This window comes from Phalacrocorax aristotelis, chromosome 9 (assembly GCF_949628215.1).
Source record: "Phalacrocorax aristotelis chromosome 9, bGulAri2.1, whole genome shotgun sequence".
NCBI classification, from domain to species: domain Eukaryota; kingdom Metazoa; phylum Chordata; class Aves; order Suliformes; family Phalacrocoracidae; genus Phalacrocorax; species Phalacrocorax aristotelis.
The window spans coordinates 28,357,682-28,372,037 of NC_134284.1; the positions used below are offsets into that span (position 1 = coordinate 28,357,682).

The 14,356-nt window shown below is 43.8% G+C and overlaps 1 protein-coding gene across 1 annotated transcript in view; it reads left to right on the forward strand.

Annotated features, from left to right (window-relative positions):
- The first annotated feature begins 9,343 nt into the window (after nt 1-9,343).
- ADSS1 (adenylosuccinate synthase 1) overlaps nt 9,344-14,356 on the forward strand; it is a 31,056-nt gene continuing 26,043 nt past the window's right edge. Inside the window, exon 1 of the mRNA XM_075104063.1 lies at nt 9,344-9,658. Within this exon, the coding sequence (XP_074960164.1) occupies nt 9,473-9,658 (186 nt within the window). The 5' untranslated portion in view covers nt 9,344-9,472. The remainder of the gene's footprint in view (nt 9,659-14,356) is intronic.

Consider the following 14,356-nt stretch of genomic DNA (forward strand, 5'->3'; position numbering starts at 1 on the left):
TGCAAATGTGTTTTACGTACTTTGCAATCACAACATGCTTAATGTAAAGCTGCACATTAAAATAATAAACCTTTTTTCTGTAAATACAGAAAAGTAAGTTAGTATATGGCAATATAAAGTTACAAAGCGACATCCAGCAGCTGTAAGGATTAACAGTGTGCTTCAACCCTGTGAAGAGAAGGAGCACCAGACCATAAGAACCTTCTGCACTTCTGACACGCAGTTTAGATGGAACTGTCTCTAGCTTTGGTCCTTTGTGAGAAGGTGGATTTAGTTCATGGGGTATAAAGTTAAACATGAGAGAGCATTTAGACTTTGAATTATTTTTGAGTACTTATTTTAGAAAACTGTGCATAGCACTGGTGACAATGAGAATAAGGCATTTTTTTAAATCTATTTTAAGGTCCATCAGGATATGGTGACATAAATCATAGAGGGTATCAGATCTGGCACAGCAGGATGTTGGAGCTCATCTTAACATTCTTCAATCTATGTAAAACCTTTTTTCTCTTTTTTATCATATAACTAGCAAGTTAAGTAATTATTTTCTGTATTTATTTTCTGAAGGAGGGAATGAAAAGACAGTAAGTCTGGTGAAACCCTATTAGCATGTGCTTACAGGATTATCAAGGCCTGGTTCCACAAAGAATTAAGTACACCTTTAACTTTGCAGGTATCTCCCTTGAAGCCAGCGATACACAGCGCACGGGGTAATCCTGTGCATAAATCTTTAGGGCCCCAATCCTACAGTCTTTGAATCTCTGACCTTAACTCCAGTCACATGCTCGGTCAGTGTCAATGTCTGGTTTATCCAGTTGTCTGAGGATCATTTCTCTGCAGTTGACAGATCTGCCACGGGCAGCACACAGCAGCAAAGTCTCTTAGGGCAGGCAATAATTTCTCTCTCGCGAGTTCAAACACAAGAGGTGACGGCGGAAGCACCGACCACGGATGTGTTATTAACAGATTACAAGGGAGGGCTTGCAGCTACTGAAAATTGCTGAGAACCAAGCTGAGTCAAATTGTTACCCAAATTCAAATGTATGGCACAATTAAGAGAACAAACCACTATCATACTTGATTCCATGTATTAAAAACAGCTTTTCTGTGAATAAAATTTAAGATCGATTTCCTAAAGTTTGGTAACAGGCTTCTGCTGATTCCAGAGACTCAGACATCTGGAGGGTTTTTTAACCCCTCTGAACATGCTTACATATGTATTTACATTAAGATTTCTTTTTCTATGCTTGATAATGGATTAAGCAATTATTCTGCTTTATTCTCTTCAGCTTCTCTTGCAACAGCTTCCGCTACTGAGCATTTAAATTCTTCGGGAGAATTATACCTGATACTTGCAAAGAACAATTCTGTATGGTATTTCAGGATAAATAACATATAGAGGTTTCTTTAGCTAACCAAGTGGAAAAATGAGAATGCTTCTAATGCAAATCTGGGGACACCACCAACGACCAGAGTAAGCAACAGAACAAAACCGCTTAAGAACAAAAAGTGAAAAGCTGCAGTTAAATATCTGGTGAGAATTTATGTAGGTCGCTCTAATACTTTAACTGCAGCAGAAAATGAAATGCTATTAAAAGATTAAGAGCAAGTAAATTTTGATGAACAGGACAGGAATTCCACAGCATAACTACCATCACTACATATAGAAACCACAGCAAAAGCAGACTCCCCAGTCTAATTTCTGATGTTGATACATTCAGCGTCAAATACAAGAGCTTTTCTCTGGCAAAATTCTTATTATCTCTACTTACACAGGACTTACTCATGAGGCTGTAAGTAACAAACTGATATATGGTAAAACATCAGCACCATAAATTGGTCTTGCAGTAGTGAAAGCATCAAATCTTCAAGAGCTGGGGAAATGAGCAAATGTTCCACTGCTAAAAGCTTACTGGGTTACTGGTATATTGCTTGGATTTGTTTTTTTAAAGCATGTAATAACTATTTTAAAACTGTGTATTAAGGACAAGTTCAACTTTCTATGCAGAGTTTGCTTACAACTGCGTTGTACCCTAGTATGTATTTGTAATCCAGGATGTATTGCACTTTTGTATATGTTCATTTTAGTAAATAGAGCTAAACAAATGTGCCTGAATCTGTGAGGCTTATTAGTTGTGGTTTTAAATCACATGCTAGCAAATAAGATCCCAAGCAACTGCTTTTCCTGTGCTGATTGTGAATACTGCTGTGGTATTTTTATTTTACTTATTTTTAGGCGCAACTGCAAGGATAGACTATCTGGATCTTAGTCTCCTAAATAAGATGGTGAATAAATGAGAAAAGGCGTCTTAACTATATCTGGCAATACAAAACTGTTACGCAGTTAAATTAATTCCACATGAATTCTAGAAAACTGCAAACATTCTTTTTTTTTTAAAGCCTGACCCTGCACCCCAGAGTTCAATGAGTTTGCCACAGCTTTTTTACTGGGAGCCTGGCAGACTGCCGGCCATGTTCTCACAGGCATAAAGGAGCATAACCATATTTATCCTTTAACCTCTTTTTTAAAATACAAATCACCCTGCAGAATCTCCCAACTCATTATATTGGCTGGAGAGGTGGCTCAAATTGAGCTCATTTCATTAAAATGTGTTTTTAAATCTTCCCATAGGTTTTATGCAATCTTATTTCTATGCATATTATTTACTCAACCAGCTGAAATAATGTGAAGAAGCCTTGGGTTTTGGTATCAGCTTGATTATTTCTTAGGCAGAGTAAGATGCTACATAATTCAGCTCTTAGAGGGCTTGCCCTAGGATGCCAGAGACTGAGGCTCTGTTCCCCTCTCTAGCCAGGGGAAAAACGCAGATTTGAACCAGCCAGTGCCTGTCACATCACAGCTGAGAAGACCCTTAACTCCTCAGCCAGCCTGTGGTGATAGTCCAAATACAATTTCTGGGGGCATTTGCTCTGGTTTATACATTCACTGTTCATGAGGGAGGGACCTGGTAGCAAAGCAGAATACCCAGTGTGAGACCTCTCTCATAGCTTGACACAACAAGCTGAACTGCGGGATAAATTGCCTCTGCCCTCCCACAGACGTGTAGGTGATTACAGAATTGGGTGGCAGCTGAGCAACCTTTTAAGTGTTGCTTAAGTGTTCGACCTGGGCATCTAAACAGTTGGAGATGTACTTTTTGAGGGTTCAGGCCAGTCTTCAGAAAAGACTTACAGCACTGGGACTTACACAGTTAGTAACACTGGTCTAACTCAAAGCAGTTAATACTGAATCATTTTTGCCTAATCTCTTCTCAAAAAATGCCCAGGGACACAGGAATCCTGCAGCCTGGAGAAGCAGCTGCTATGCTAAGATGGTGCTAAAATGCTGCTGTGCTAGAATGCCGTCCTTAGGACTAGCGTTGGAGCAAAGCTGGTCTTACTCACAGCTTCTGTTTCAAGCTTAATAAAACTTTCTATGCCCTCAAGTTTGTCCACATTTATCAGATCAGTTGGTTTAGCCTAATGAAAGATGCAAACTCTTCATTCCATCCTATCCACCACAGAGAAAACACAATACCACTCCATTTCAATTTGCAGCAGCCTTTTACTTACTCGGAGGCTGTTATTCTGTCACCTCTGGTCATCTTCTTCCTAGACTAACGAACCGCAGCCCTTTCAGTTTTTTATCCTGGGGCTTTCCTAGTTTTTTTCATCCTATGGTTTTCCAAATCTGTGTTTGTGGACTTGTGGCTCTCTTCTAGGTTTTCTTCAAGTGGATCTCCTCTTCCTCAGAGCGCAGTGCTGGATCAGCAGCTGAGTGGTTCAGCAGGGCTGAGGAGAATGAAAGGACATCTTCCTGCCTTTTACAGTTTGTTCCTCCAGCTCAGCTTGATGTTTGACATCTTTTGCAGCCATATAACATTTTGACTCCTATTCAGAGAAACATCCTGGTCTCCAGCATGATTCTTGTTGCTTCCAGCTTCATGCCATCTGCACATTCAATATGTGCACTCTCTATTGCACACTCCGAGTCTTTCATGGAAGCAGAAAAAGTTTTGAACCACAAACAGAGCCTTTATGATTTGATGTGTGCTTTGTCCAAATGAATCGTTCTTTACTACTGTCTGAGTACAGTTCTTCATGTGCTTTTGCACAGATTTACTGTTTTTATCAGGGCTGGGAACAAACAAGAGTTTGGTAACTCTTCTTGTAGTTCCGAAAAGAAACAGTATAGTTTTGGTTAATTTATTCTGCAGTAAATGTGAAGTGCACTGCTTTAATCACGTGGACATATTTTCCTCCTATTAGTTGCCTTAAAGTAAAAAGCACTGTGTTTTTTTATCTGAGAAGGCAAATGCTTGAAAATTTTTCTGTGAAATGGCAAAGGTCAAGCATTGTCCGATGAATTGGTTTTAGTGGAAGAGCTCTGAGGAATAGGGAGCTCCCTTGAGATACTGATACCAATTACTGAGCTAATGGCTCATTGCCGCCTTTGTCAGCACCCAGCACCGGGTGACTCACAGGGGAGGGGGACACTGCATACCTGCAGCCCTTACAAGTCGCATGTCATTCTGCATGACTTGAGTTTGCTTTTGAATTGGTGTAAGAAGAATAAATCACTTCAAGTAATGAACTGCTTCATATTATTTCTACACTGGGTTACACGGTTTGAACTTCTATACAAAGAGAAGTGTTCCCCTGGATGATTAGTTTGCTTGCAGTGTTCAGTAATTTTTTCATGTAAAACAGTTTACAGAAATCGTAGAATCATGGAACTATTAAGGTTGGAAAAGACCTCTAGGATCATTAAATCCAACCATCAACCCAACACCACCATGCCTCCCTGAAGTGCCACATCTACACATTTTTTGACCACCTCCAGGGATGGTGACCCCACCACCACTCTGGGCAGCCTGTGCCAATGCCTGACCACTCTTGCGGCAAATAAATTTTTCCTAATATCCAGTCTAAACCTCTCCTGGTGCAACTTCAGGCCATTTGCTCTTGTCCTACCACTTGTTACTAGGGAGAAGAGACCAACCCCCGCCTCACTACAACCTCCTTTCAGGTAGTTGTAGAGAGCGATGAGGTCTCCCTCAGCCTCCTCTTCTCCAAACTAAACAACCCCAGCTTCCTCAGCCACCCCTCATCAGACTTGTTCTCCAAATGGAAGGTTTGACATTTTTGGCACTGGAAAGAAAATGCAACTGGAGTTTCTGGCCATCTCAGAAGGACAGTGGATCCAATTACAGAAATGATGAAGAGAACATAAAAAAATTTCTAAGTTTGCTACATCTGAAATAACATAATAACATAAGGAGAAAACCCCAGAATACGTTAGAATACTTTCTGGCTATTAAGAGCAGAGAAACTGCACCTTTCTTTGCACAAACAAAATGCAGAGATTTCCACCAGGCCAGTCACTTTGAAGATACATGAAAGTTATTAATATCTTCTTTGTGGCTGTGAGCTGTCCTTAAGGAGGGCAATTTACATGTAGCCACGACAGGATGATTTGCTTTCAAAAAAAAACAGATAGAGCATAACCAAAAACCAACCAACCAACCAAAAGAACAGCAACAGCATTACCCTGGAAAAAGATTTGAGTTCCTACGCCTATAGGTGTGGAGTATCATAAAGAGAGAAAAAAAGCCATGCAAGAATGGCAATGCTAAATGCCATACAAATAATAATAAATACAATCCTGGGATCCTCCCTGCCTTCAAAATGTAGCTGTATACAGCTTCTCCTGCAGAGGAACAGCACCAGGAATATGTATTTCTTGCACCAAAGGGTATCGTTATGCTCTAGTTGTGTGGAGCTGACTCGCAAGCCAACAGTTTTGAAGAGAATTAGTGTGTGTGTAAGGGAACTGAGTGACAGCACGGCTACATTTTGCTGTTCTTGGTGATCATGTTTTCAAATTGTGAAAACAACTGTAAACATAATGCCTGACAAATACTTATTCCACAACGAGGTGACATAATTTTTATTATTTAATGGACAAAATGATTTTGTTATTACACAGCAAAAGAATCTAAAGATTTGATGGAAGAGTAGGGAAAGCTTTCAAGGAAATTTTGAAATAAAAGCCTGGAGGGGAAAGAAGTTGGGATAAAGTAAAAAAGGGATGAGCAAAAGTTGAAACAGATCACTCTGGCACTGGCTTCCTTTGCCAAATATCAAGGCAGACCAAATGCAGTAGACATGGACTCAGTGTCGTGCGGTGTATGGGGTGACTACAATTACAAAGGGGGTTACGGTATCAGGTAAAGAGAAGTTTAAGTCATCAACCGGAATTTCTGTTGTACAGCAGGACCGGGCTGGCTGTAAATAATTGAGGAGATGATAGACCAGTGCAGAAGTTTTTCAGATGTGGTCCACAAGCTGCTGCATGTGTGGCTGTGAAGACAAACACAGCCAGTGCTGGCAGTTCCCATGTCAGGTGGAACAACTTCAAGCTCAACTGGTCTGGGACACTGGGCACCTCTGGACTGGCTGGTACCAGCGCAAGAAGCCCAAAGGGTCTGGCGTAAAGCCTACGCTGGAGGAGTTGTGAGCAGACATTTAGTGCATATTAGACCACAGGAACCAAACATCTTGAAGACTTCACAGTAACTTTCCATCCATACAACTGAAAAAATAGTAAAAATAAAAGTAAGTTAAAATTCTATAATGCAGTATTCTGGAACCCAAGCTGGAGGCTTGTCTTGCAGGCCATGTTAGATTGTGCGTGGCATCTGGCTGTGACCATGTACGTGAAATGCCAAGTAGCTGTATTGTGCATGTGAAGTGCCAAAGGCATAAAGGGGCAGCAGCATTTCAGCACATGAGATCCCAGCAGTGCAGTGAAGAAGTGTGGAAGAGGAGCTGACTTTCATCACGTATGTGAAATTTGACAAGTCCAGGGATGTCTTAGGTGAGGTATTTCCAGCTGAAAGGAGAAGACATTAATTCCTGTGTAGAGGGTAGCAGGGAACTTGGTGTGGACCACAGTGTACAATTCTAGCTGCCCAAAATCAAGAAACATGAACCAAATTCAGCACAGGTGCAGGGCAGGCAGATGAGCACGACCAGCAAATTGAGGACCGGACTTTAGGGGAGAAGAGTTCTGCTGAGCAGAACAAAGCCAGAGACTGAATGTAATTCTTTCTATAAATATATACACAGGAAAGGGAGAGGAAGAAGTACTTAAACTAAATGGCAACATCAGCCCAGAAGATATGGATATAAATTGGCTAGAAGGCTGGAAATTAGCAGAGGTTTCTAACTAGAACTGAGTGCATTCAGTAGGAACAGCAAGGTGTTGTACAATTTAGTTGACTGCAATAGCAGGAGAAACTATGCTCAAACATCAGAAGCTCCATTACAGTCTTCTCTTCCATATCTATCACCTCCACTGATCGATGCTAAAAGTTCAGCTGGAGCATACAAAGTGTTAAATCCCTACCTCCTTTTCCCAGAGTGAATGCTAGAAATGAAGTAGAGCAAATGCCTGCTCCATTTGCCACCAGGAATGCATAGAAGGTGCTGGAGTCTGGATTCTGTTCTATTTTTATACAGGCACATACATAAACATACATGTATGTGTATACACATGGGTAGATGCATACATGCACACAGAGCCCACACATGCACATTTGAAATGGGCTGTACATGCTGCTGTATTTTTATTTTTCTCAGGAGTTCATTTGAGTATTCCAGTACCTTCTTTTCATGCTTATACCAGAGTAACAGATTGTATGAGTACCTTTCTGCATCTTGACAACTGTGTCCACAGCGCGTTTGTGTGATCTTATATATGTCATGGTATCTCATCCGAGCCACAGTGTGAGAGATGGAATGTGTCACTCGAAAATGCTGCATTTCTGTCACTTGCTCTCTCGGTAGGAATCACACGCGTGCATTTGCCGGGAGGAGCATGCAAGCAGCAGCTGGGGCAGTTCCTCCTGTCTGAAGCTGCAACCTGTTATGTTCTGCTGGTGCTTTGCTTCTGTGCATGCGTGTGCGTGCAGGCACGTATGTGCATATATATGCCTTGTACTACCACAGCTGCATGTGCCTCAGGCTAGTCTGTAAGCTTACATTTTTCACACTGCTTTCTTAAGGACATGGTGCCACATTCCTGGAGCTAGAGGACAAGTGTTACAGAAAAAGTCAAGCCTAGCATACAGCTCTTCCAAAGGGAAGGGGTTATGAATGCCAGGCACCGTCTGTTTGCCTGTCACACCAGGGAAGCAGGCATGTAAATCTGTCCCTGTGACACAGCTCCACGCGCCTCACTTGTTTATTTGTATCACAGTGACAGTCCTGTGTTTTTTCAGGTCAGCAAGTGAGTGTATGTGGGTGTGCATGCGTGCCTCACCAAAATGGTCTCGGGTGTCTCAGGCCACCAGGACAGGATATGTCTGTGTCTGTCAGCGGGGTATGTGCCAGTTCAGTAGCAACAGTTTTATGTATTTTAGGCTAGCATGTGTGTCTGTCAAACCCAAAGTGTGCCTGCCTGTGCTCCTCGGGCCAGCGGGTGGATGTTTGTGTCTCATGACCTGCGTGTGCTGGAGCAGCCTGTGTGCCTGTCCTTCTGCTGTTACGTACCACAGGGCACTGTGAGCGTACCGGTGCTCGTGTCAAGCTACTCTGCGTGTGCAATTCTGTGTGCAATTCTGACAGCGACAGTCCCAAACGCCTCAGAGCAACATCTGTCTCGCAGCAACAGTGGCCCGTGTTCCTCAGGCCAGTGTCTGCCTGTCTGGCAGTGACACAGGTCGCACGCCTCAGGACTGAGTGTGTCTCACAGCGACGCAGTCCCTGTGCCCAAGACCAAGAGACAGGCTAAGGGTCAGTCTCGCTGTGACTGTCACGCACACCTCCGCACTGCTCGTGCACCTCACAGTGGCAGTTCTGCACCCAGGACGACACAGGCGTCTGTGGCCCCCCCGGGCCTCAGACCCACATGCTGTGCCTCTCCATCTCGCAGCCGCTCCTCAGCCCTGTGCCAGTGTGGCACAGCCGCATGCCTCAGGCCAGCGCGTGAGCGAGCCTCACCGCGACACAGCCCCGCGTGACCCAGCCCGACGTCTGTCTGTCTGTGTCTCTGTCACAGGCCTGGCTGCCTCAGAGAAGTGTGTCTGAGGGTGACACAGACCCACGTCCTTCTGAGGTGCCTTGGTCACACGCGTGCCTCCGGACTGCGCGTGCCCCAGTGCCACAGCCCCAGTGCCTCGGAGGCTGCGTGTGTGCGTGTGAGGAGACCGTGCGTTTCTGTGAGGAGACCGCGTGAGGAGACCGTGTGTGTGCGTGAGGAGACCGTCCGTGTGAGCGCGGCCCCGGCCGGCGGGGCAGCCGGACCCGCACGTCAGCGCGCCGCGCGGGGCGGGCGGCGGCGGCGCCGTTAAAGGCGGGCGGCGGCGGCGCGGCGCGGGCAGCGCGCAGGGGCTGGGCTCGGCGGCGGCGCGGGAGCGCGGCAGAGCGAGGCGGCGGCTCCAGCCACCCTCCCACGCACCCACCCACCATGTCGGGCACCCGAGCGTCCAACGACCGCAGCAGCCACCCCGGCGGCGGCGGGCTGAAGCGGGCGCGCAGCGAGCCGGGCGGTAACAAAGTGACGGTGGTGCTGGGGGCGCAGTGGGGGGACGAAGGCAAGGGCAAGGTGGTCGACCTGCTGGCCACCGAGTCGGACATTGTGTGCCGGTGCCAGGTGGGTGCCGGGCCGGGCCGGCTCTGCCCGCCGCTCCCCCGCCCTGCGTTCCGTGCTGTCGGCCCCCGCTTTACCCCCGCTCCGCTCCCCTCGGCCCAGCACCCTCCTTCCCTCGCGGGTCCCCCCCCCCCCCCCGTTCTCCCCCATGCTGCTCCCCCTCTTCTCCCCCCGCCCCCCTGCCTTCATCTTCTGCCGCTCCTCGCTCCGGTTGGCTTTCTTCCTGTTCCTCCTCGTCCCCTCTCTCCCTTTCCCGCAGTGGGACGCAGCGTGCCCCGGTGGGCAGCCATGCTCCCCCCAACCCCCCTGGCTTCGCCTCGAAATGCCACTAGGAAAGCAAAAGCCCTGAACTATAAATATAAATAGCTGACCCTTCACGATAAGCGACACAAGATCCCGAGGTGCCGGCGGGCGGGGGGGACGGGCCGCTTGCTGCCCGGGCGGGAGGCTGCCGGCGCCGCGCTCCCCGGGAGCAGAGCCCCGGGCCTGCGCAGGGCCAGCGCTTGCGAGGGTATAACCCCGCCTGGCAGGGTGCGCCGGGCCTGCTGCTGCTCTGGGAGAATCGCGTCGTGACCCGGCTTGAAGACCAGCAGCTGATAAACCTCATGAGTTTTCCTGAGTTTTGCTGCAGGGGCTGTTTTGGATGGGCGGGTTGGGTTCCCTGCAAAACGCCTGGAAGTTTATTCTAAAAATATTCCAAAATGGAGCGTGAGTAAAATGGGAAAAAAAAAAAAAGTTACATAAAAGTACAATATTTAAACACTTTGGTGAAAACAGGGAATGTCTTACGTGGCCTTGCTTATATGTAATTTTGATTTGAATATAGTGCAAGGATTCTTAAAGAGATCTATTTGGCTAGTGTAAACCAAATTAGACGCAAAGGTGATCCCAAATAACAGTAATAACTTTTAAAAGAACTGTTTTCAAATGCTAATTATGAACATATTAGACCAATACAGCTAATAATCTGCCCTTGTGACTGCATTCATAAGTAGTCAGCTTAGTCCAGCTCAGTCGGTATGTACCATGAAATTTATTCTAATTTAAAATACATGATAGCTACTGAAAAGCTACAGATGTCCTTGAATCTGAGATGATAAATCCAAGGACGTTTGTGTAATTAAGTATATTATGTAAATAAATGTCATAAGAGTTAAATATTTGGAGGGTGAAGGAAGTATTTTCAACTGGGACATTAAACTCCCAAGATCTTGGATCACCTTGGGGAGAAGTTTCTGTGCAAAAGTTAGCTAATGAATATGTATTATCAGGACTACTTTTCCATACTTATTTCTTCCTCACCCGCCCGCATGAGTTGTTGGCTGGAATTTAAACACAGGTCTCAATTGCTCTGGTGAGGTAACAAAATTTAAAAGCTGTAGCTGAGGAGGAGCATTTCATGTAGGCCCCAGTCAAACAGTGCTTTCTCCTGGGTTTATTGTTATTACTGCAAGAAGCCATATTGGTTCTTTTTAGACCCTGTTTTGAGGGATGCCCTGAGGCTGCTTTCAAGACGGATTTGCTGTCCATCCAGCGAACTTACTTGCAGGCGTGGCCCCCAGTTGCAGCCTCAGAATATCCTTTGAAGGATACAGGGCTTGGCGTGCATGAGCGTGGCAGAAGGGTTAGTGTGTTAGCAACAGGCTAGATGGCTTAGATGGCTTAATATGCTGCCGGGCACATCTAGATCATCTTTCTGTAGCCAGATGATGAGACCGGCATGGATGGAAGGCAGGTGGATCTAGAAGAGCTCTGGATTCTCTTCAGAATAGCGTTCACTGGTGCACCCACAGTGTACACCCACACTGTGTGTGTGAGACTACAATAGGATTACTAATACTCTGATTCAATGGAAGTGTCTCCAGGATTAGTTTAGGGAAGAATATAAAACATTTAAAAGAGAAAATCTGAGTAATGATTTACCTCTGAGTAGCAAAAATTGTACAACTTCAGTGAGAAGTGGCATGCTTTTTGAAAAGATGCCATTTTAATAATTTAATATTTCACATTTTCAAAGCCAGTCATGCAAGCAGATAAGTGATTTTTTTGCCTCTGTTAGAACTCAGATGGGACTGTTAAGGTTTAGGAAAGATGTGCACGTATCTAAGCATGTGAACAGTACTAATGGGTTCTCTCAGTGTTAAAATGGTAGGTCATCAGTTTATAGGCATAATCAGCTTGAGAGGGACTTTGTTAATGCTGTGTATTGCCATGAAAAACGTCAGTGTTTGGACCAGAATCTTGTTTGCTTCACATTCCTCCTAGAAACTAAGAAAAACTTGCTTAGTGCAATAGCATTTGTGTGCTAGAAGAGATTGCTTAAACAAGAAACTCTGGAGGTCTCCCTCATTAGAGACTTTAGAGAAAACATCAGAAAAAGTTCTGTTCGGGAATTTTTTTGTGTTTTAGAATATGATGATTGACAAGGTTATTTCCCATCCACTCCAGTTTCTGAGACATTGATGGAAACAGCTCAGCAGCTTGTTTTAGTCCTCAGCGAAATGAAAGTAGGGAAAGCCAGAAAATGAATGTCTGAAAGGGGGTATTTGACATAAACAATGTCTCAACTAGATTAATTCTTCATCGTGCTAGAATACTCTTTGAGCTAACGTTTTTTAAGAGGGGTGTGTGTGTTGTGTGTATGTGTCTCCCCCTTTCTGAATAGGAATTTCAATTCAGGGGCAAATTTGATTTTGAAGAGCTTTCTCAAAATAGTAGTTCCCTAATATTTCTATGAAAAGAAATAATTTTCATTAAATGTTCCTTTAGTATTTTTAATGTGTTGATTTTGTGAGAAAAGATCTGTGACAGCTACAGAGGATTGCTACAGAGGAAATGAAATTATATTTCCTGGGATACTGGAAAGGCAAGCAGGCAAATGGGAATAAGAAGCCCTTAACAGGCACAAGGGAAGCTTCAAAATACATTAAATAAAGAAAATTCTGCATTAAAATCCCAGCCTCTTAATTCTGAAAGCTTAGAAAAAATTAAATTTCACATGAATTGAAGTCTCAATTTGTTGATTATGTTTCAGTCTTTCTCAGCACTTAGTTGATACACAGTCTAAGTCCAAACGAATTAGGTACATGCCACAAACCACTTAATTTTTCAATTAGTGACACCGAAATATGTGACACAATTTAAATGTGAAATCTTAGTTCACCTGAAGTAATTTATTTCATTTAACCTGTATAGTTGAATCATTCTTTGTGAAAGAAGGTGTTCCAATAGGGTAAAAGAACTCTGTATATTCTCATAGATGATGCTGAACAAAACTTTTAACAGGCTGCTTTCATTAAAATACCGAATACACAGGCACACATATAAACAAGCAGAAAAGGTATTTCTAAATAAATGAATAACAACAGGCAGTTTGGGGCTGTTAAGGAACTGAGTAGGTTTCTCAAAGTTCAGGTTATTAATGGAGAACATCAAGAACACTTTTCCTCTGAATTGCTTTTTCAGCAAGCAAAGGCTGAATGAATGAAGCAGAATGTTAGAGGCTAATGTTTCTTTCTGATTGTGGCCTCCTGGGGCATAGAACTGTTACATTATGCTGTGCAATACTTTTAATCCCTGGTGTATTTTCAGGGAAGTGTGCAATCAAAGAGTTTATCTGCAAATGTTTCATTGTGATGTTCCCTTTAAAAGCCGGTTTTGTGTGTTTAAAGCTTTTAACTGGTTAGAATATCAGACATAAGGAGGGAAGTTTGCTTTTTACCTAGCCTCTTAGCATCCTGTCATAGAACAGGAAGTCCTAATGTAAGCTTAAGTAATTTGGATACATATACTAATGAAGAGGTTCGGCATTGTTCAAAACATGGCTTCAGATCATGATTTCTTCAGTGGTAGGTCTCATTCCAGCTGTACGTTTCTCACATCACCTCACACATTGTTGTATGGCCACCTTCAAACTAGAGCTCGTGGCTGGTTTTACCTACCTGGGTTTTAATTAGATAATTTCTCAGATATGTTTTGGAGCACAATCAAACAAATAGTCAACTGTGGCAACTGCTGAGGTAATGAGCCTCCAGAGGCACTACTTAAACTAAGCTGTTCCCAAAAAGTCATATATAGAAGGGCTGTAGTAAGTTCACAGTTAACTGAGGGCTGGTGGTCATACAGCTCTGGCTGTTTCCTTAAGCTGAGACTATGAAAGGTATACTTGCAATAACTTTTCACTGAACAAGTTTACTGTACAATTCTGTATGGGTGTGAATGCAAAAGGAACTAACGTGCACTGTCATATGTGGTAGGAGAAGTACCTGCCATATATGGAGACGTTTTCTTATAATTTAGGTGTGTGCCAAGGATGTTAAGAACTCCTGTTGTAACAGAGAGTAAACAAATCTGCTTTTCCTGATGAAGTTTTCTCGTGCAATAAATTGTTTTTCAACAAAACATCCAAAAGGACCGTAGGAAAAATACCCCATAAACAAAATGATAAAAAAAAAATTGAAGGGGAGGAAAGAGGAAAAGATTTTCCAAAAGCTCAGTGTGAAAGATGCAAAAAACATTGCTAATAAATTAGCGGAGCCTGTGTGATAATAATCATTACCTGCAGCGGGTTTGATCTCGGTTACTGAATAGATTGGTAAAAGAGTTTCAGCACAAATGCATGTCTTTTCTTCACTCCATAATGAAACCAGTGGCAATGATTCAGGAGCAGGGTCTAGTCCAAGATAGTTTTCAAGACTTTTC